The sequence below is a fragment of the Blennius ocellaris genome (assembly GCF_963422515.1).
Source record: "Blennius ocellaris genome assembly, chromosome: 12".
NCBI classification, from domain to species: domain Eukaryota; kingdom Metazoa; phylum Chordata; class Actinopteri; order Blenniiformes; family Blenniidae; genus Blennius; species Blennius ocellaris.
In genome coordinates, this window is record NC_137661.1 from 27,274,950 (window position 1) to 27,297,449 (window position 22,500).

Consider the following 22,500-nt stretch of genomic DNA (forward strand, 5'->3'; position numbering starts at 1 on the left):
GGGAAACCAACTTCAAGACGCCGTGACCAACAGGAACAGGAAACCAACTTCAAGACGGCATGACCAACGGGAAACCAACTTCAAGACGGCATGACCGACGGAAAACCAACTTCAAGACGACGTGACCGACGGGAAACCAACATGACCGACGGGGAAACCAACTTCAAGACGACGTGACCAACGAGAAAGAAACTTCAAGACAACGTGACCAACGGGAAACCAACTTTCAATACGACACGAGCAGCAGGAAACCAACTTCAAGACGACGTGACCAACGGGAAGCCAACTTGAAGATGGACGTGACCAACGGGGAAACCAACTTCAAGACCAAACTGGGTGAATATTGCTCCATTCAAATAACAGTAATAAAAGCGAGTGAATAGAGAGCCCCCTAGTGGTGGAAACTATAGCTTTCGTAAACAGCCAGTGAATAGAGATTGACATATATAAATGAGACCATTTCAAAGTCTCAGAATTCAATTTAACTTTATCTATAGAGCGCCAAATACGACAAAATCGTTCCAGAGAAGCAAAGCTAATAGAAAATAGAAACCCCTGAAAACTCACATTACATGAACTGTGCTGGGGTCCAACCTCCATCCTGTGTGTGTGTGTGTGTGTGTGTGTGTGTGTGTGTGTGTGTGTGTGTGTGTGTGTGTGTGTGTGTGTGTGTGTGTGTGTGTGTGTGTGTGTGTGTGTGTTCATTCCTGGACGCCTGCTATTTGCAGCTGTTTGACCCCAGAAGACTTGGAGCTTCAGACCCCGGCAGGGAGCCAAGTGTCACGTCTCGGGTCTGACCTGACCCAGGGGGGCGTGGCTCTGATATGACCCCCAGGGGGGCGTGGCTCTGATATGACCCCCAGGGGGGGCGTGGCTCTGACCCGACCCAGGGGGCGATAATTACTGCTAGAAAACCTTGAGGAAGTGGATTCTGTATAACATGTCTCCTTCAATAAAGTAAAAAAACAAAACAAAAAAACCCTCAAAATATAAGAAATTATGGACGAAACTTAAAAAACAACAGTGTTGATGTCATTTTGAGAATCTTCACAAACTCTTCCAATTCTAAATGTTGGCAGAAGACGGTCAAAGTTCAGGACCAGAGAAGACGAGCCAGCAGGACGCAGGGCGGGAAGCGTCACACTGCCCTCTGGTGGCCGCCGTCTGTCAGAACCTTCACCTCCAGATGTTCCAACTCACTGGAATCGTTCTGCAGCAGGACGGCATCATCAGCCTGTAGTCGTTATGACGACCAGTCTGTCGTCGTTATGACATCATCAGTCTGTCGTTATGATGTCAGTCGTTTGACCAGGAAGTGAAGGAGCAGCTGAACCGTCACGTCCTGACCGGCGTCTGTTCTACTGACAGTAGAACCAGAGGAGTGTTCTAGAACCAGAGGAGTGTTCTACTGACAGTAGAACCAGAGGAGGAGGAGTGTTCTAGAACCAGAGGAGGAGTGTGCTACTGACAGTAGAACCAGAGGAGTGTTCTAGAACCAGAGGAGTGTTCTACTGACAGTAGAACCAGAGGAGTGTTCTAGAACCAGAGGAGTGTTCTATTGACAGTAGATCCAGAGGAGTGTTCTACTGACAGTAGAACCAAAGGAGTGTTCTAGAACCAGAGGAGTGTTCTATTGACAGTAGAACCAGAGGAGTGTTCTAGAACCAGAGTGTTCTATTGACAGTAGATCCAGAGGAGTGTTCTACTGACAGTAGAACCAAAGGAGGAGTGTTCTAGATCCAGAGGAGTGTTCTACTGACAGTAGAACCAAAGGAGGAGTGTTCTAGAACCAGAGGAGGAGTGTGCTACTGACAGTAGAACCAAAGGAGGAGTGTTGTAGAACCAGAGGAGTGTGCTACTGACAGTAGAACCAAAGGAGGAGTGTTCTAGAACCAGAGGAGGAGTGTGCTACTGACAGTAGAACCAGAGGAGTGTTCTAGAACCAGATGAGTGTTCTACTGACAGTAGAACCAGAGGAGTGTTCTACTGTCAGTAGAACCAGAGGAGGAGGAGTGTTCTAGAACCAGAGGAGTGTTCTACTGACAGTAGAACCAGAGGAGCGTTCTCGATCAGCCGCCCCTCTGCATCGCCCCGTGAGCTGAATGCTCAGCAGGTCTTCAACCATTAATGCTCATTAGCCTCGTCGGCGTGTCGTTCTGGATATTTGTCTTTTCTCCGGGTGCTTTTGATCCCGCCGTCGGCCATGTTTCCCTTTCATCTCTGTGATCAGCTCTGGGTGACCTCTGCCTTCGTTAGCGTCCTGGACCGGATCCTCCTGTGTACTCGAGGGCAGGTCCAGCCGCTGCAGCCTCAACTGCTAATGCTAATCTCTGCAGCACGTCTCAACTGCTAAAGCTAATGCTAATCTCAACCGCTAATGCTCATCTCTGCAGCACAGCAAAGCATATCAACTGCTAATGGTCGTCTATCTCTCTCTCATATATATATACATACACACATATATATACATACACGTATATATATATATATATATATATATATACATACATCCATCAAGGCAAGGCAAGTGTATTACTAGAGCACCACTCAACAGGGCAAGTCACTGCTTTACAATGAAATTCAAGAAATACAGAAAAACTTTAAAGACATAAGAAACATATAAATAAAATAAATACGTTAAAGCTCATAAAGAAATGCATTAAAAGAAATAATGAAGTTTAATAAAAAAGGTAAGAGATTTATCAAGATCAATTAAATAAAGCAAGTAAGTCCTTGCTGTGATTGGCTGGCTGGCTGGCTGAAGCCCCGCCCACCAGGAGGTCCTGAGGAAGAACATGAAAGTGGAAATGAAGGTGAATTCCTGGCGTTTAAAAACCCGTTCGGGCCGTCGTCGCGCGGCGTGACTGATCACCGGACCAGACGCGTCGCTGACGCCTGCTAGCGCCGCGCGGGAGAGGGGGGGGGGGCCGCGCGGCTCGCCGCTAGCAGAGGGGACATTAATAACGGCGGCGGACGCGATGGTATTTAGAGATTGCTCATCATTTGTATGTCGGCCCCGGCGGGACGCCGAGCGCCGTCCATCCATCACCACCAGAGCAGCGCCGCCGCCGCCGCGTCATTTAGCAAACAAAAGGTGAACTGTCACATCTGACGCCTCGGCTCCTTTGTCCTCGTCTCCTTTGTCCTCGTCTCCTTTGTGCTCCACTTACAACCTGGATGCTGGAGACGAGGGACGCTGGGGACACGTTGCTCTGGTTGATTCTTCTCCGTTATTACTATTCTGCCATGGAACTTCATTTAAATACAGAGCCCCCTAGTGGTGGAACATTATAACACTTTAAACAGCGAGTGAATAGAGAGCCCCCTAGTGGTGGAACATTATAATACTTTAAACAGCGAGTGAATAGAGAGCCCCCTAGTGGTGGAAACTATAGTACTTTTAAACAGTTAGTGAATAGAGAGCCCCCTAGTGGTGGAACATTATAATACTTTAAACAGCGAGTGAATAGAGAGCCCCCTAGTGGTGGAACATTATAATACTTTAAACAGCGAGTGAATAGAGAGCCCCCTAGTGGTGGAACATTATAATACTTTAAACAGCTAGTGAATAGAGAGCCCCCTAGTGGTGGAACATTATAATACTTTAAACAGCGAGTGAATAGAGAGCCCCCTAGTGGTGGAAACTATAGTACTTTTAAACAGTTAGTGAATAGAGAGCCCCCTAGTGGTGGAAACTATAGTACTTTTAAACAGCGAGTAAATAGAGAGCCCCCTAGTGGTGGAAACTATAGTACTTTTAAACAGCTAGTGAATAGAGAGCCCCCTAGTGGTGGAAACTATAGTACTTTTAAACAGCTAGTGAATAGAGAGCCCCCTAGTGGTGGAAACTATAATACTTTAAACAGCGAGTGAATAGAGAGCCCCCTAGTGGTGGAACATTATAATACTTTAAACAGTGAGTGAATAGAGAGCCCCCTAGTGGTGGAACATTATAATACTTTAAACAGCTAGTGAATAGAGAGCCCCCTAGTGGTGGAACATTATAATACTTTAAACAGCTAGTGAATAGAGAGCCCCCTAGTGGTGGAAACTATAGTACTTTTAAACTGCTAGTGAATAGAGAGCCCCCTAGTGGTGGAAACTATAGTACTTTTAAACTGCTAGTGAATAGAGAGCCCCCTAGTGGTGGAAACTATAGTACTTTTAAACAGCTAGTGAATAGAGAGCCCCCTAGTGGTGGAAACTATAGTACTTTTAAACAGCTAGTGAATAGAGAGCCCCCTAGTGGTGGAACATTATAATACTTTAAACAGCTAGTGAATAGAGAGCCCCCTAGTGGTGGAAACTATAGTACTTTTAAACAGCGAGTGAATAGAGAGCCCCCTAGTGGTGGAAACGATAGTACTTTTAAACAGCTAGTGAATAGAGAGCCCCCTAGTGGTGGAAACTATAGTACTTTTAAACAGCGAGTGAAAAGAGCCCCCTAGTGGTGGAAACTATAGTACTTTTAAACAGCTAGAGAATAGAGAGCCCCCTAGTGGTGGAACATTATAGTACTTTAAACAGCGAGTGAATAGAGAGCACAGATTGAGTTTTAAAAACAAACAAACTCGTGGCCGATATATTTCTTAAATTAAAGGTTTTTTGTTGTTGTTGTTGTTGTTAAATATTCTATTTTCACACTTTCAGACAGGAAAAACCAAGGGACATTTGCAAACGGTTTATTTTGTGTAGTACAAGTATAGAAAAGTGAAGAGATGAGAAGATGGATTTTATTTACATACAGAGGAGTTGGGAGGCGGCGTGGGGCCGGGGGCGGGGCTGGAGGCGGGGTCAGGGGCGGAGCCGGGGCTGGAGGTGGGGGTGGAGGCGGGGCCAGAGGGCGTCATGCTGAGGGATCGGCCGCCGGCTGGAGGAGGAGAGAACGTCCATGATTAGGTCTTCAGGTTTACAGAAGAACAATAGAACACCACCCAATAGAAGACTAGAACACTACTAATATAAGAATAGAACACCACCCAATAGAACACCACCCAATAGAACAATAGAGCACCACCCACTCGAACAATAGAACACCACCAAATAGTAGAATAGAACACCACCCAATAGAACAATAGAACACAACCCACTAGAACAATAGAACACCACCCACTCGAACAATAGAACACCACCCAATAGTAGAATAGAACACCACCCAATAGAACAATAGAGCACCACCCACTAGAAAAATAGAACACCACCCACTAGAACAATAGAGCACCACCCACTAGAACAATAGAACAAAATCCACTCGAACAATAGAACACCACCCAATAGTAGAATAGACCACCCAATAGAACAATAGAGCACCACCCACTAGAAAAATAGAACACCATCCACTAGAACAATAGAACACCACCCAATAGTAGAATAGACCACCCAATAGAACAATAGAGCACCACCCACTAGAAAAATAGAACACCACCCACTAGAACAATAGAACACCACCCACTAGAACAATAGAACAATAGAACACCACCCACTAGAACAATAGAACACCACCCACTAGAACAATAGAACACCACCCACTACAACACTAGAACACCACCCACTAGAACAATAGAAGAACCGTAGGGTTCCCTCATGTTCCCGATCTCAGACGTTCACCTGGTGTGTGGTTCCCTCCGGTGCTCCGCCGCCGGCTCCAGACTCGGAGCCGCCGTCGTCCGCGGCTCCACGTTTGGCTCTCTTAGCGGCGGCGGCGGCGGCGTCGGGCGGCGTGTCGGAGGCCTTCTGCTCACAGACAGAACCACACGTCACCGTCTCCATGACAACAGAACGTCCGTCGCCCCCCGGGGGGAACGTGAAGACGGCGCCTCACCTTCTTCCTGACGAGGTGGGAGATGTCGGAGACGGGTCTGGAGGACGAGGCCTCGGAGGACGGCGGCGTCTTCGTCTGGAACGACTGGCTCTGGCCGCCACTGGGAAACGCCGCCGCCGACGAGGACGCGCCGCTGGTTTCCCCCGGGAACGCCGACGACGTGGAGGCTCCGCCCTGCAGGCGGCGAGAGGCGGAGCTCACGTTGGAACCGCGTGTGCTAACGGCTATCGTGCTAGCCATGCTAAGTCCTTAAACCAATGGGGCGTTGGCGAAGGTCTGCGCTCTATCGACTGTAGCTCTAGTTAAAATTACATTCTACCGAGTGTAGCTCTAGTTAAATCTTCGCTCTACCGAGTATAGCTCTAGTTAAATATACGTTCTACCGAGTGTAGCTCTAGTGTGTGTGTGTGTGTGTGTGTGTGTGTGTGTGTGTGTGTGTGTGTGTGTGTGTGTGTGCAGGGCCTGCAGCAGCCAGCAGGTGGCGCCTCACCAGGGTCTGGAGGGCCTGGGAGGCGGCGCCGGCCGTCCTCTGGCTCTCCTTTGCGTCCTCCACCTTCTCTTTGATGTCCGGCAGGAGCTCCTCCAGCTCCTTCAGCTCCTTCACCTCCTTCTCGGCTCCGTCGCCTCCTCCTGCCGCCTCGATCGCCTCCTGCAGCATCGCTGGGGGGCGAGAACCAGCAGTAAGGACACGTTCCGCCACGGCGTGGAACCCTCAGGCCTACTTCAGCCTGAGAACAGTCTGAGAACCGGGAGTTAGAACCAGGTCACAGAACCAGGTCCCAGAACCAGGTCCTAGAACCAAGTCTTGGAACCAGGCCCCAGAACAAGTCCTAGACCCAAGTCCTAGAACCAGGCCCTAGAACCAGACCCTAGAACCAAGTCCTAGAACCAAGTCCTAGAACCAGGCCCTAGAACCAGACCCTAGAACCAAGTCCTAGAACCAGGCCCTAGAACCAAGTCCCAGAACCAAGTCCTAGAACCAGGCCCTAGAACCAAGTCCTAGAACCAAGTCCTAGAACCAAGTCTTAGACCCTAGTCCTAGAACCAGGCCCTAGAACCAAGTCTTAGAGCCAAGTCCTAGAACCAGGTCCTAGAACCAGGCCCTACAACCAAGTCCTAAAACCAGGCCCTAGAACCCGGCCCTACAACAAAGTCTTAGAACCAAGTCCTAGAACCAAGTCCTAGAACCAGGCCCCAGAACCAAGTCTTAGAACCAGGTCTTAGAACCAGGTCTTAGAAGCCGGCCCTAGAACCCGGCCCTCTGGTCTGTGTGTGGAGCAGCAGTGGTGACGGAGGCTCACCCATGCGGGCCTGGATGACGGCGATGGAGCTGCCGTAGTGCCCCTGGGCCCGGCAGTACTGCCCCGTGAGGCAGCAGGTGGAGGCCAGGTGGAAGTGGGTCTCGGCCAGCAGGCGGCTGTGAGGCGGCAGCAGCTTCTGCTGCAGGGACAGACACTCCTGGAAGTCCTGCAGCGCCTGGGGGTAGTTCCCTAAACAACAACCACTGTTAGTTCCCTGGTCAGCCAGCAGGGGGCCACAACCACTGTTTACTTCCCTGTTCAGCCAGCAGGGGGCCACAACCACTGTTTACTTCCCTGTTCAGCCAGCAGGGGGCCACAACCACTGTTTACTTCCCTGTTCAGCCAGCAGGGGGCCACAACCACTGTTTACTTCCCTGTTCAGCCAGCAGGGGGCCACAACCACTGTTTACTTCCCTGTTCAGCCAGCAGGGGGCCACAACTACTGTTTACTTCCCTGTTCAGCCAGCAGGGGGCCACAACCACTGTTTACTTCCCTGGTCAGCCAGCAGGGGGCCACAACCACTGTTTACTTCCCTGTTCAGCCAGCAGGGGGCCACAACCACTGTTTAGTTCCCTGTTCAGCCAGCAGGGGGCCACAACCACTGTTTACTTCCCTGTTCAGCCAGCAGGGGGCCACAACCACTGTTTACTTCCCTGTTCAGCCAGCAGGGGGCCACAACCACTGTTTACTTCCCTGTTCAGCCAGCAGGGGGCCACAACCACTGTTTACTTCCCTGTTCAGCCAGCAGGGGGCCACAACCACTGTTTACTTCCCTGTTCAGCCAGCAGGGGGCCACAACTACTGTTTACTTCCCCAAGTCAACCTTCAATCAACAACAACGTTTCCTAGTTCGCTCTTTCATAGTAAAATACTCTCCTGTCTGCAAGTTTATCGTTGTTATATGATTGTTATAAATGTAATAATGGTACAATATGTAATATATGTAATAATATGTAATAATGGCACAATATGTAATATATGTAATAATGGTGTAAAATGTAATGATGGTATAATGTGTAATATATTTAATAATATGTGATATGATACAATATGCAATATGTAATAATGGCACAATATGTAATAATATGTGATAATGGTACAATATGCAATATATAGGTAATAATATGTAATGCTATAATATGTAACATATGTAATAATATGTAATATGTAATAATGGTATAATATGGAATAATATGTGATACTGGTACAATATGTAGTAATGTGTAATAATTGAACAATATGTAATAATGGTATTATATGTAATAATATGTAATAGTGTAATAATTATATAATATGTAATATATGTAATAACATGTAATTATGGTTGCAGATGAAAACAAACTTCAGCGAAGGTCAGACCCTCGTCCTCCACCCTCGTCCTCCACCCTCGTCCTCCACCGTGACGATAAAAGAGGCTTTGGGGGCGGAGCCTCACCTGACTCGGTGCTGACCTCCCCCAGCTTCAGGTACGTCTGAGCCGCCATCAGCTGGTCGTCTTCACCCTCCCTCCTGGGGGGGGGGGGGGGGAGAGAGAGAGAGAGAGAGAGAGGGAGAGGGAGAGAGAGGAGAGAGAGGAGAGAGAGAGAGAGTGAGTGAGTGAGAGAGAAAGAGAGAGAAAGAGAGAGAGGGGGGGAGAGGGAGAGAGAGAGCGAGGGGGCAAGAGAGAGAGAGAGGAGAGAGAGAGGGGGAGAGGAAGAGAGAGGGGGAGAGGGAGAGTGAGAGAGAGAGAGGAGAGGGGAAGAGAGGGAGAGGGGGGGAGGGAGAGAGAGACAGACAGAGAGAGACAGAGAGCGAGAGAGAGAGAGAGAGGGAGAGAGAGGGGGAGAGGGAGAGAGAGAGAGGGGGCGAGAGAGAGAGAGGGAGAGAGGAAGAGAGAGAGGGAGAGAGAGAGGGAGAGTGAGAGAGAGAGGAGAGGAGAGGGGAAGAGAGGGAGAGAGAGAGAGAGGGGGGGAGGGAGAGAGAGACAGACAGAGAGAGACAGAGAGCGAGAGACAGAGAGCGAGAGACCACGGTGGTGAGCAGCCCCCCCCCCCCCCCCCCCCTCCCTCCCCCCCCTCACCTCTGGTAGATGACCTTGGCGACCTCCAGCATCTCCCAGGCCAGCTGCAGGTTTCCCACCTCGTCGTCCTGGAAACGGCAAAACAACACCTCTGGTCTCAAAGTGTCTTTTTGTCTCTCAGTCCCGTCTTTCAGACCGTCACCTTGTTTTGTCCCTTTTCTTCTCCGTCGTCTTCATCGTCCTCCTCCTCCTCCTCATCTTCGTCTTCCTCGTCTTCCTCTTCCTCCTCGTCTGCCGGGAGAAAAGCAGAAAAACTCATATGTCACATTTAAAACCAGAAAGATTTTCAGAGTTGAACTTTAAAAGTTTTTTTGTTTTTTTTTAAGGTTTTAAAAGCAGTAAAACTTATTTGTGGGATTTAAAACCAGAAACATTTTCAGAGTTTAACTTTAAAAATTTTTATTTTTTTTTTTTTAAGGTTATTAAAATCAGATTAGCGCTGAAGAACAAACAGGAGTTCGTCAGGAGTTTGAAAACATGGCGGACCGACCGTCGACGCTGTCGGCCGTCTCGTCGGCGGCGTTGTCTGGCTCCGCCTCCGGCTCCGCCTCCTCCGGGATCCTCTCCAGCGCGTTGCCCAGGACGCCGTTCTCCATCCTGTCCGGAGGGACCGGAAGACGACGCTCAGCCGAACGACTCAGAGAAACAACGTCACCTTCTGGCGGCTCCACTCACCTGGCGAGCTCCAGGAGGGACTTCCCACACAGGAAGAAGGCCTCGCCGCACTCGTTAGCTATGTCCCCGTACCGGGCAGCCCTGTGGGGGGGGGGGGGGGGGGGAGGGGGGGGGGGGCAGGTCCATCAAACAGCAGAAAACCAATAGCGAATCACTAACGCCGCTTTTCCACTGAACCTCGGCTTCATTACACTACAACGTAGTTCCACTGTGGTGTGGGCGGAGTCACAGCCCAGGAAAGTACCTGGTACCACGACAGTACCTGGTGGCAGGAAAGTACCTGGTACCACAACAGTACCTGGTACCATGACAGTACATGGTAGCAGGAAAGTACCTGGTACCACGACAGTACCTGGTACCACAACAGTACATGGTAGCAGGAAAGTACCTGGTACCACGACAGTACCTGGTACCATGACAGTACATGGTAGCAGGAAAGTACCTGGTACCACGACAGTACCTGATACCACAACAGTACCTGGTACCATGACAGTACATGGTAGCAGGAAAGTACCTGGTACCACGACAGTACCTGATACCACAACAGTACCTGGTACCATGACAGTACATGGTAGCAGGAAAGTACCTGGTACCACGACAGTACCTGATACCACAACAGTACCTGGTACCACGACAGTACATGGTAGCAGGAAAGTACCTGGTACCATGACAGTACCTGGTACCACGACAGTACCTGGTACCACGACAGTACCTGGTACCACGACAGTACATGGTAGCAGGAAAGTACCTGGTACCACAACAGTACCTGGTACCATGACAGTACATGGTAGCAGGAAAGTACCTGGTACCACGACAGTACCTGATACCACAACAGTACCTGGTACCATGACAGTACATGGTAGCAGGAAAGTACCTGGTACCACGACAGTACCTGATACCACAACAGTACCTGGTACCATGACAGTACATGGTAGCAGGAAAGTACCTGGTACCACAACAGTACATGGTAGCAGGAAAGTACCTGGTACCACAACAGTACCTGGTACCACGACAGTACATGGTAGCAGGAAAGTACCTGGTACCATGACAGTACCTGGTACCACGACAGTACATGGTAGCAGGAAATTACCTGGTACCATGACAGTACCTGGTACCATGACAGTACATGGTACCACGACAGTACCTGGTACCATGACAGTACATGGCAGCAGGAAAGTACCTGGTACCATGACAGTACATGGTACCACGACAGTACATGTTACCACGACAGTACCTGGTACCACGACAGTACATGGTAGCAGGAAAGTACCTGGTACCCGGAAAGTACCTGGTACCAGGAAAGTACCTGGTACCATGACAGTACATGGTATCACAACAGTACTTGGTACCACAACAGTGCCTGGTAGCAGGAAAGTAACTGAACGATACCAAAGGGCAGTAAAACGACTCAGAAGGCAGTAAAACGACTCAGAAGGCAGTAAAACGAGTCCAGAAGGCAGTAAAACGACTCAAAAGGCAGTAAAACGATACCAAAATGCAGTAAAACGAGTCCAGAAGGCAGTAAAACAACTCAGAAGCCAGTAAAACTACTCAGAAGGCAGTAAAACGAGTCCAGAAGGCAGTAAAACGACTCAAAGGGCAGTAAAACGATACCAAAATGCAGTAAAACGAGTCCAGAAGGCAGTAAAACGACTCAGAAGCCAGTAAAACGATACCAAAATGCAGTAAAACGAGTCCAGAAGGCAGTAAAACGACTCACAACATGCCACAGGCATTCTGGAAGACGCCGACGGCAGAAGCGACGTCTCTCATCACGAGGTGGCGGTTCCCCGTGCCGATCAGCTTCTTGGCCTCTTCCATCACGTCGCCCGAGCTGCAAGCCGGGAAACAAGACACTTTGTCAACACAGAGGGTGGAGGTGAGTCACACCTGGTGGAGGTGAGTCACACCTGGTGGAGGGGAGTCACACCTGGTGGAGGTGAGTCACACCTGGTGGAGATGAGAAACACCAGGTGGAGGTGAGTCACACCTGGTGGAGGTGGGAAACACCTGGTGGAGGTGAGTCACACCTGGTGGAGGTGAGTCACACCTGGTGGAGGTGGGAAACACCTGGTGGAGGTGAGTCACACCTGGTGGAGGTGAGTCACACCTGGTGGAGGTGGGAAACACCTGGTGGAGGTGAGTTACACCTGGTGGAGGTGGGAAACACCTGGTGGAGGTGAGTCACACCTGGTGGAGGTGAGTCACACCAGGTGGAGGTGAAAATCACCTGGTGGAGGTGAGTCACACCAGGTGGAGGTGAGTCACACCAGGTGGAGGTGAAAATCACCTGGTGGAGGTGAGTCACACCTGGTGGAGGTGAGAAACACCAGGTGGAGGTGAGTCACACCTGGTGGAGGTGAGTTACACCTGGTGGAGGTGGGAAACACCTGGTGGAGGTGAGTCACACCTGGTGGAGGTGAGTCACACCAGGTGGAGGTGAAAATCACCTGGTGGAGGTGAGTCACACCAGGTGGAGGTGAGTCACACCAGGTGGAGGTGAAAATCACCTGGTGGAGGTGAGTCACACCTGGTGGAGGTGAGTCACACCTGATGGAGAAGCTCACCTGTCTGCTGAGGACGAGCTCGGCTGCTCCTCTTCCTCGCTGCAACGATTCATCAGGTTAGCTCAACAAACTTTATTTATAATAAACATAACCACATTAATAACATTCCTATTAAATATAACCTGGATTAATAATATTAATATTAAACATAACCTGGTTAAAAACATGTATATTAAATATAACAAGCCTTATTGACATAACTATAAATATAACAAAGAGTAAGAACAGTCAAATGACGTAAAACCAGCATTAAGAACATTTTAATTAAATACAACAAGCCTGAATAACTAACTATAAATATAACTTTGCTTTAATGACATTTAAAAACATTTAGATGAAGGATTATTTGAAAACGTGACGCAGTTATTCCAAGTGTTGTTGTTTACCTTTTAGTACGTTTACATTAATTGTAGATGATAAAAAAAATCATGAATTTACTACAAAATAAAAGTCGTGAAATTTCCGCCATATCTCCCAGTCGTGTCATTGAGGGGGGATTTGGCACATGGCGCCACGAGAGGAAGTACTTCCTCCTCTTCCCATGGATGGGCGTGTGTGGGGGCGGAGCCAGTCCAGCTCACACAGACACAGCAGATTCTGAATGCAGCTCCTGGGATCCGATATTCTAATAAAGGTCAAATCGAACTGGACGCTTTAGATACAAGAACTTTCAAATTAAAAGCCTGAAGGGTTACAAACCCAAACGGACGCTGACGTACTTCCATGGGTTCAGGTTTGTTTTGTTTGGTCACGTGACCGTAAACGTCAGCGGGGAACCTTCAACTGCTCACGAGCTACACTGAGTTGTGGCTGTTGTTGTTGTTGTTCGCATCATGCGCGAGCACGGCAGCGGCCGATCGATCGCCGACCTGACGTGACGTCATATCGATCGAGCGTCGCTCCAGCCGCGCATCTGCGCGCGTTCACACGGTGACGAATAGCGGAGCGTTGCCTCGCGGGACGCGACGCGGTTAGCCGCGGCAGAGGAGCTACATGCTAGCCGCGCGCCGCGCTCCGCCGCCGACGTCTTACCTCCGGGAGCCGGACGCGGCGGGCTCTGCCCCGGGCATTCTCTCCGGACGGAGGGCACGGTGCGGAGACACGCGGGCAGTGGCCGTGGGGGGGGGGGCGGAGCGGTGGGCGAGGCGGTGGGGGGGTGGGGAGAGAGGGGGGGGGGGGGCGTTCCGGGGGTTACAGGAGTCGCACCTGGACGTACCGAGAGGAGCTCGCTGAGCGCGGGAAGGGAGGGGGTTTCTGCTTCCGCTTGAATCCAGACGCGGGAGAGTGTTCTTAAAGGGGCCGCGGCGCCGTGACGCGTCCAGTGCCGTGACGTGTTCATGGCCCGTGACGTGTTCACGGCCCGTGATGCATTCAAGGCCCGTGGGAAAATAGGTAATCTTCACCCAGACGTTTGTTTTAATTTATTTTCTATTGTTTTGTTTTTTTAAATTATTGAATAAGAAAAGTTACAAACACGACTGGTAGCTAAGTAGCATGCAAACATCAATCACAAAGAAGATTAAACAAACAAAACAGAAATACAGAGGGAAGCAGTCAAATGTGCATAAACAAACTTTTACATCGGAATTAAATCAAAAGAGAAAGAGACATATATTTGTATATTTTTTTGAAAAATTGACTTTTTTCAGAGATGAAAAATATAGTATAAACTAATTTTTTTTTTTAAGTTGAAGGAGGGCTTCTTTTTCATTAACACAGACGTTTTGGGTTTTTTTTTTCTTTTAAATGTATTTTCTTTGTTTTTTTTATTATTGAACAAGAAAAGTTACAAACTCTAGTGGTGGCTAAGAATGCAATCATCAATCAGAAAGAGAACACTGAATAAACAAACAAACAAACAAATAAAACAGAAATACAAAGGGGGAAGCAGCAAATGTGCATAAACAAACAAATACATGTTAATAACATATTAATAACATATTAATCTGGACTTTTACATTGGAATTAAATCAAAAGAGAAAGAGACATATATATATATATATTTTTTTTTTTTTTTAAACATTGACTTTTTTGTGTATAAACTCTTTTTTTTTTTTTAAACGTTGAAGGAGGGCTTCTTATTATTCATTAACCCAGACGTTTTGTGGATCACTTTCTTTATTTTCTGACTCCACCAGGTGGCGCTCTTGGTTTGAGGATAGAGGCGGAAGGCATTCGTCATGAGAGGACTGATAAAATGGAGCCATAGTCTCTTAATGTAAACTTTAAAGGACTCACAAAAAATAAATACCAATAATAATAATAATTTGTGGAAATATTTGCTACAGCCTCATATTGCCAACAGGGGGCGTCAATGTTTGTTTGTTTTTGTTTTTTAATTTTGAAGCTTAAACTTTTCTCACAAAGTGAAATTGAAAACAAAACTCCTCCACAAGTTTCTAAATCTTCATATTTAGCATTTCATATCCACTGAAATGTAAACGTTCATATTCAGACGACAGGATCATGTCCGATTTTCAATTAAACGACTTCTTGTTCTTGATTTACTTTTTTAATGGAATTTATGTGATTGAATTGTGCTTTTTTTTTAGTTTGCACTGGTTTTTTTTGTTGTTTTTTTATGGGGGGGCAGGGTGAAGGAGGAGGGTGGGAAGGGTGGGGGGGGTGAGAGAGGAGAGAGGAGGGGGGGGGCAGAGGGAGGGTAGAACTCGGAGGGGGGAGGGACACAGTGCGGCTGCAGACATTCACTCATTCACCGGCCGCAGATGAAGTTTTCACGCACGCTGGCCGGCGGCCCCCTGAGGACTCCCCCCTGAGGATCCCCCCCCCCCCCCCATCCCCTCCCCCTCGAGGACCCCCCCCCCCCCACCACCACCACCCACCCCCACCACTGATCTCCCCTGATCCAGCCGGACCGCAGACTCTCCTTCTGCCCCCGGACATGTTGCAATGCTCCGCGCTGCCTCACAGAACGTGGACCTGTTCCGGCTGATTCTGCTCCACCTGCTGGTCCTGGACCAGCCTGGCTGGGGGTCAGCGGCCGGAGGGGCCGGGGTGGAGGCCGGAGGGACCGGAGGGGCCTGGGTGGAGGCCGGAGGGGCCTGGGTGGAGGCCGGGGAGGCCGGGGCTGACAGCTGTCATGAGGTGAAGACGGCCTACATGATGCGCCAGATCGGCCCGGTGGAGCTGGTTCCAGACAGACCCGGGACAGGTCAGTCCTCCATCTATCTATCTATATATATATATCTATATCTCTATATATAGAGATATAGATACGCTCCTTCTTACAGTTTCTTTATATACCCGCTGCACGCCGAGGTTTGAAAATAGAGGGATTAGAGGCAGAATGACGAGCTATTCCTGTAGAAAAGCAGCAGAAATAGTGTGAAAGTGTCGCTGATCCACTCCGACTATAAATAATAATGTTATGAACGGACATTTTTATATTATTTAAGTCTCAAGTTGAGGAGTTTAAAGTTCATACGGGATGTTGTGTGGCTGAAAGCCGTGCTGCTGTTTCATGTTTTCATCAGATGATCTGGTTCTTTCACATTAAGAGTAGTATAAGTATACTGTTACTATTGGTATTATTATTATTATTACTGAGATATATATAGATATATTGTTGTTATTTTATTGCTACCATATTGTTATTGTTATTTTATTGCTACCATTATTAGTAGTACTATACACGAGTATTATACACTATTACACATTGTTATTATCTGTATTATTATTATTATTATTATTATATAATACCTACTTCTAATGTCTCTGCCACTGCACCTTACTATTTATTTATCTTGCTTTGATCTCCTGCTTATTTCTAAGTGCCCATGTTCCGTTCTGTGTTTTACTTTATGTCTTATACCCAGATATTTTTATATTTTTATTTTTTACTTTTATTACTATTCTATTGTATTTTATAATATTCGTATGTACCAGATTGCTGCAACAAGACAATTTCCCTTCGGAAATGAATAAAGTAATTATCTATCTATCTATCTATCTATCTATCTATCTATCTATCTATCTATCTATCTATCTATCTATCTATCTATCTATCTATCTATCTATCTATCTATCTATTAAGAGTGTTAATAGAGGGTGTTTGTACACGTTGCAGTGAATTTCATCACATTAAAGACAGAATCTTCACTCTATTTTCTACTTTACTGCAGCTTTTCACCAGCAGGCAGGTTCTGATTCGACAAAGAGAGAGAGAGACGTTAAATGACCTCGTCATGAAACCCGAAGCTTTTATTCTTTGACTCAAACTGCATTTTATATTTTTGATATAAATACTTTAGAATTAAAAAAATAAATAAATCAGAGGCCACCGGAGCAGAGGTTTCACTGAATCACCTCGTTTTCCAAACGTTCATCATGTTCGTTCACACCCACACACACACACACACACACACACACACACACACACACACACACACACACACACACACACACACACACACACACCCAACGGTTCCTCTCATCTTTCTCCCTCCGCTTGACCTCCGTCAGCGGCTGTCAGCTGGGATTACAGCACACACACACACACACACGCACACACACACACGCACACACACACACACACACACACACACACACACACACACACACACACACACAAGTCAGCTGTAAGCAGGAGAAGTTTAATTGACTGAAGAGCAAAACTGAAACGAATAAATCATAATATTCATAAATGTACTTTTATCTGCGTTGGAGTGAAGAAACTTCTATAAATACTCTATTTATAGAAGTTTATTTATATTCAAACTTCTATAAATACTCTATAAATACTGTTGTTTACATAGAAGTCTGTTCTTTACCTGAGCAGCTGCTGAGGTACCAAAAGTACCAAAAGTACGAAAGTACCAAAAGTACAAAAGTACCCAAAGTACCAGAAGTACCAAAAGTACGAAAGTACCAAAAGTACGAAAGTACCCAAAGTACCAAAAGTACGAAAGTATCAAAAGTACCAAAAGTACTTTCCAAAAGTAGTTGGTCAGTGTAAAATAATAATAATAATAATAATAATAATAATAATAATACTAGTAATGATAATAATAATAATAATAATAATAGTAACAATAATAATAATAATAATAATAATAATAGTAACAATAATAATAATAATAATAATAATAGTAATGATAATAATAATAATAATAATAGTAACAATAATAATAATAATAATAGTAACAATAATAATAATAATAATAATAGTAACAATAATAATAATAATAATAATAATAATAGTAATGATAATAATAATAATGATAATGATAATGATAATGATAATAATAGAGAGTGTGTGTGTGTGTGTGTGTGTGTGTGTGTGTGTGTGTGTGTGTGTGTGTGTGTGTGTGTGTGTGTGTGTGTGTGTGTGTGTGTGTCCAGACCCGGCTCTCCGGGTGTGCCTGCCCTCCGGGCCCGGCTGCTGCACCAGCAGGATGGAGGACGGCTACATGACGGCCGTTCGCAGCGAGACGCAGCAGAAGATCAGGTCGTTCAGTTTCGAGCTCAAGTACCTGATATCTGGTCACACCAGGGCCTACCAAGGTGAGACCTGGACCTGGACCTGGGACATGGGGGGCCGGGGCCTGGGACCTGGGGCCTGGGACCACTTCCTTCAGGACCAGGAACCCGGGACGGCGTGGGGCCGTTTAGTTAGTCACCTCATTTAAACTGCTTTTAACCAGTTTATCATTTATTCATGACGTCTACTGAGAGAAACATGAATTAAAGAATCTACAGGAGCAGGATACAATGAAAAACACCTCCATCAGTCTAAACCTCCATCAGTTGAACCTCCATCAGTCTGAACCTCCATCAGTAAACCTCCATCAGTCTGAACCTCCATCAGTAAACCTCCATCAGTCTGAACCTCTATTAATAAACCTCCATAAGTCTGAACCTCCATCAGTAAACCTCCATCAGTCTGAACCTCCATCAGTAAACCTCCATCAGTCTGAACCTCTATTAATAAACCTCCATAAGTCTGAACCTCCATCAGTCTAAACCTCCATAAGTCTGAACCTCCATCAGTAAACCTCCATCAGTCTGAACCTCTATTAATAAACCTCCATAAGTCTGAACCTCCATCAGTTGAACCTCCATCAGTCTGAACCTCCATCAGTAAACCTCCATCAGTCTGAACCTCCATCAGTTGAACCTCCATCAGTCTGAACCGCCATTAATAAACCTCCATCAGCCTGAATCTCTCAGTCTAAACCTCCATCAGTCTGAACCTCCATCAGTCGGAACCTCCATCAGTAAACCTCCATCAGTCTGAAGCTCCATCAGTAAACCTCCATTAATAAACCTCCATCAGTCTGAACCTCCATCAGTCTAAACCTCCATCAGTCTGAACCTCCATCAGTCGGAACCTCCATCAGTAAACCTCCATCAGTCTGAAGCTCCATCAGTAAACCTCCATTAATAAACCTCCATCAGTCTGAACCTCCATCAGTCTAAGCCTCCATCAGTCTGAACCTCCATCAGTCGGAACCTCCATCAGTAAACCTCCATCAGTCTGAAACTCCATCAGTAAACCTCCATTAATAAACCTCCATCAGTCTGAACCTCCATCAGTCTAAACCTCCATCAGTCTGAACCGCCATTAATAAACCTCCATCAGTCTGAATCTCTCAGTCTAAACCTCCATCAGTAAACCTCCATCAGTCTGAAGCTCCATCAGTAAACCTCCATTAATAAACCTCCATCAGTCTGAACCTCCATCAGTCTAAACCTCCATCAGTCTGAACCTCCATCAGTCGGAACCTCCATCAGTAAACCTCCATCAGTCTGAAGCTCCATCAGTAAACCTCCATTAATAAACCTCCATCAGTCTGAACCTCCATCAGTCTAAACCTCCATCAGTCTGAACCTCCGTCAGGACTAGAAAAAGCTCCAGGGTGGAGCAGCTTCACTGTCAGTTTGATTAAAAAGAAAAGTCTTTGTTGTTTTCGGAGCGTTTTAAATAAAGTTGAATTGAAGTCGACTGACGGAGGCCTGATGGAGGCCTGACGGAGGCCTGATGGATTCTAACATGATGACGGTCGTCCTGCTCCAGAGTCCCTCCCACTTCCTCAGAGGTCAAAGGTCAAAGTCCAGCCAGCCTGTGGGTTTTTATATAAACTCATGACGCCATCAACCTTTTTGAATAAAGTTATTTCAAATACATGAACAGAGAACCTGGAAACTCTCGAGCCGGAGGATCCACGATAGAACCGAAGTATCGTTGGTTTATTGTTCAGATTCACCGTCGTCATGGAATCTGGACTTCAGTCGTTCTGTGGAGTCGTTGAGAACGATCTCTCATCACCCCCCCCCCCCCACCCACATGCCCTCCACCCCCCCTACCCCCCCACCCCCACCCGCCCAGTCCGTCCGTCTCTGTCGCCGCCATAATCGGGTTTTGTTCTTGACCAATGAGAGAGCAGGGCAGGAAGAATGTTTACATTCAGCACGTAACCACGGCAAAGTGTTGTTGCCCCCGGCAACAGCCGGTCTCTAACGGGCCGCCGTGAATAGAAGGAAGAATACTCTGCTTGTCCACTTGTCTCTCAGCGCCATTCACCAGTCTGTGTGTGTGTGTGTGTGTGTGTGTGTGTGTGTGTGTGTGTGTGTGTGTGTGTGTGTGTGTGTGTGTGTGTGTGTGTGTGTGTGCTCATCTCAGGGGGAGATTATGAGAATGGTAGAGTTGATGAAAGCAGCAGACAGGGATGGTAAACATGTACCTCTGTTTCTCTCTCTCTCTCTATCTCCCCCCCTCTCTCTCTCCCTCTTTCCCCCCCTCTCTCTCCATCTCCCCCTCTCTCGTCATCTCCCTCTCGCTCCCCCCTCACTCTCGCTCTCTTTCTCTCTCTCTTGCGCTCTCTCCCCATCTCTCCCTCCCCCTCTTTCACTCTCTCTCTCCCCTCTTTCTCTCCCATCTCTCTCTTACTCTGTCTCCTCGTCTCTCTCTCCTCTCACTCTCTCTCCATCTCCCTCTCTCCCCCCTCACTCTCGCTCTCTCTCCCTCCCCCTCGCTTCATCTCCCCCTCTCTTGCTCTCTCTCCCTCCTCTCTTTCTCTTGCTCTCACTCTCTCCCTCTTCTTGCTCTCTCTCTCTCTATCCCTGTCTCTCTCTCCCCCCTCACTCTCGCTCTCTCTCTCTCCCCATCTCTCCATCCCCCTCTCTCTCTCTTGCTCTCTCTCCCTCCTCTCTCTCTCTTGCTCTCTCTCCCTCCTCTCTCTCTTGCTCACTCTCTCCCTCCTCTCCCCATCTCTCTCTCTCTCTCTCTCTCTCCCTCTCTCCCCACCTCTCTCTCTCCCTCCTCTCTCTCTCTCCAGTTAAAACCAGTTAAAACCTAATAATTGTGACCCAGCTCGCCCTCCATTGTAACTATTGCAGTTAAAAGAGTTTTGTAGCAGCAGTTTTAAAAAGTCCCGCAGCTCCAGATGAAAGTGGAAAAGAAAAACGGACGAGTGACAAACAATTTAATTGAATTAATTTTGAGCAGCTTCTCTCGTGAACAGCTGAGCTGAGTGGCAGCGGATCATCTTTCCTCGTGTGTGTGTGTGTGTGTGTGTGTGTGTGTGTGTGTGTGTGTGTGTGTGTGTGTGTGTGTGTGTGTGTGTGTGTGTGTGTGTGTGTGTGTGTGTGTGTGTGTGAGACCTTCCTGGCCTCTTGTCCACATTGCAGCTGTCGGCCAATCACAGAGGGTCAAGATCTAATCACATGACCTCCCAGCCGTCTTTGACATGTTACTTGATGCAGTGTGTGTTTGACTTGGACACACACACACACACACACACACACACACACACACACACACACACACACACTCACATAATTTGATGTCACCTGCCGAGTCGGGGGTCTGCAGTGGAGGCCTCCTGTCACTCAGACCTAGTTCAAAGACCTGGTTCTAAGACTTGGTTCAAAGACCTAGTTCAAAGACCTGGTTCAAAGACCTAGTTCAAAGACATGGTTCTCAGACCTGGTTCAAAGACCTAGTTCAAAGACCTGGTTCAAAGACCTAGTTCAAACACCTGGTTCTAAGACCTGGTTCAAAGACCTGGTTCTAAGACCTGGTTGTCAGACCTGGTTCTAGGACCTGGTTCTCCCTGCAGGGAACCGAGAGCCGGTTCTGAAGTTCTGCTCACAGTGATTCGGTCAGTGGTTCTTTGCTGTGTCACACATGAGACAGGAAGTATCAAACCCTTGTCTCCTCTTGTATCCTCTTGTGTCCCCTTGTCTCCTCTTGTCTCCCCTTGTCTCCTGGTCTACTCTTGTGTCCTCTTGTCCCCTCTTATGTCCCCTTGTCTCCTCTTGTCCCAGAGACCGTCGACTCGCTCGTCTTCTTCACGTCCAACCTGACCTCCGCCCTGTTCGACTCCGCCTACTCCGCCCTGGCCTCCGACTGCCAGCCGCTGGTGCTGCAGCTGTTCCGCAGCCTCCGCCTGCACCTGTCCGGCGGGGCCGACTCCTCGCCGGACGACGCCGTACGGCGCTTCTTCAGCGACCTCTTCCCGCTGGTCTACCGCCGCCTGCTGAACCCCGGGGTCGGCCGTGCGTCGGCCCGCCTCCCGCCCCGCCCCCCGCGCCGCCGGGACGACTGCCTGCGGCTGACGCAGCCGGACGTCGGCCCGTTCGGCCCCCACCCCCGCCTGCTGGCCGCCGGCCTGACCCGCGCCCTCCGGCACGGCCGGGCGCTGAGCCGGCTGCTCGGCCTCGCCGGAGACGTGCTGAACGCCACCGAGAAGGTGGCGCTGTCCAGGGACTGTGGGCGGGGCCTGGTGAGGATGCAGTACTGCTCCCACTGCCGAGGCCTGACGCTGATCCGGCCGTGTGCCGGGCTCTGCGTCAACGTCATGAGAGGCTGCCTGGTGAGTCCTGCTTCGCGTAGAAGTACGTCGTTCTGCTGGGTTGTCGTGACGACGCGCAAGAGAAAAAGACCGGAGGCGAGGAGCAACAGCAGCAAAAAGATGAATGTAGAAGTGAATTAAAAAGTGTTGGTTGGTTGTTTGGTTGGTTGGTTGGTTGGTTTGCTGGTTGGTTGGTTGGTTTGCTGGTTGGTTGGTTGGTTGGTTTACTGGCTGGTTGGTTGGTTGATTTACTGGCTGGTT

At 48.1% G+C, this 22,500-nt stretch overlaps 2 protein-coding genes across 3 annotated transcripts in view; one reads left to right on the forward strand and one right to left on the reverse strand.

The window, feature by feature from the left end:
• Positions 1-4,695: 4,695 nt before the first annotated feature.
• LOC308138038 (nuclear autoantigenic sperm protein-like) lies at positions 4,696-13,591 on the reverse strand. 2 transcript variants are annotated; one of them, XM_080506973.1, is made up of 13 exons: positions 13,457-13,591; positions 12,425-12,463; positions 11,578-11,691; positions 9,858-9,938; positions 9,673-9,779; positions 9,325-9,413; positions 9,183-9,250; positions 8,559-8,632; positions 7,123-7,311; positions 6,312-6,481; positions 5,822-5,995; positions 5,608-5,733; positions 4,696-4,870 (listed from the first exon to the last, which is right to left on the reverse strand). In XM_080506973.1, the coding sequence occupies exons 1-13, from the start codon at positions 13,492-13,494 to the stop codon at positions 4,847-4,849; spliced, it is 1,293 nt and encodes a 430-aa protein (XP_080363099.1). In that variant the 5' UTR covers positions 13,495-13,591; the 3' UTR covers positions 4,696-4,846. The 2 variants fall into 2 exon arrangements, with proteins under 2 accessions (XP_080363099.1, XP_080363100.1); XM_080506974.1 differs by having other exon boundaries at positions 12,811-13,568.
• A 1,743-nt stretch (positions 13,592-15,334) lies between these two features.
• LOC308137858 (glypican-5-like) overlaps positions 15,335-22,500 on the forward strand; it is a gene marked incomplete at its 5' end in the record, with an annotated part of 24,127 nt that continues 16,961 nt past the window's right edge. Inside the window, 3 exon segments of the mRNA XM_080506732.1 lie at positions 15,335-15,596; positions 17,786-17,947; positions 21,713-22,260. Of these exon segments, the coding sequence (XP_080362858.1) occupies positions 15,335-15,596; positions 17,786-17,947; positions 21,713-22,260 (972 nt within the window).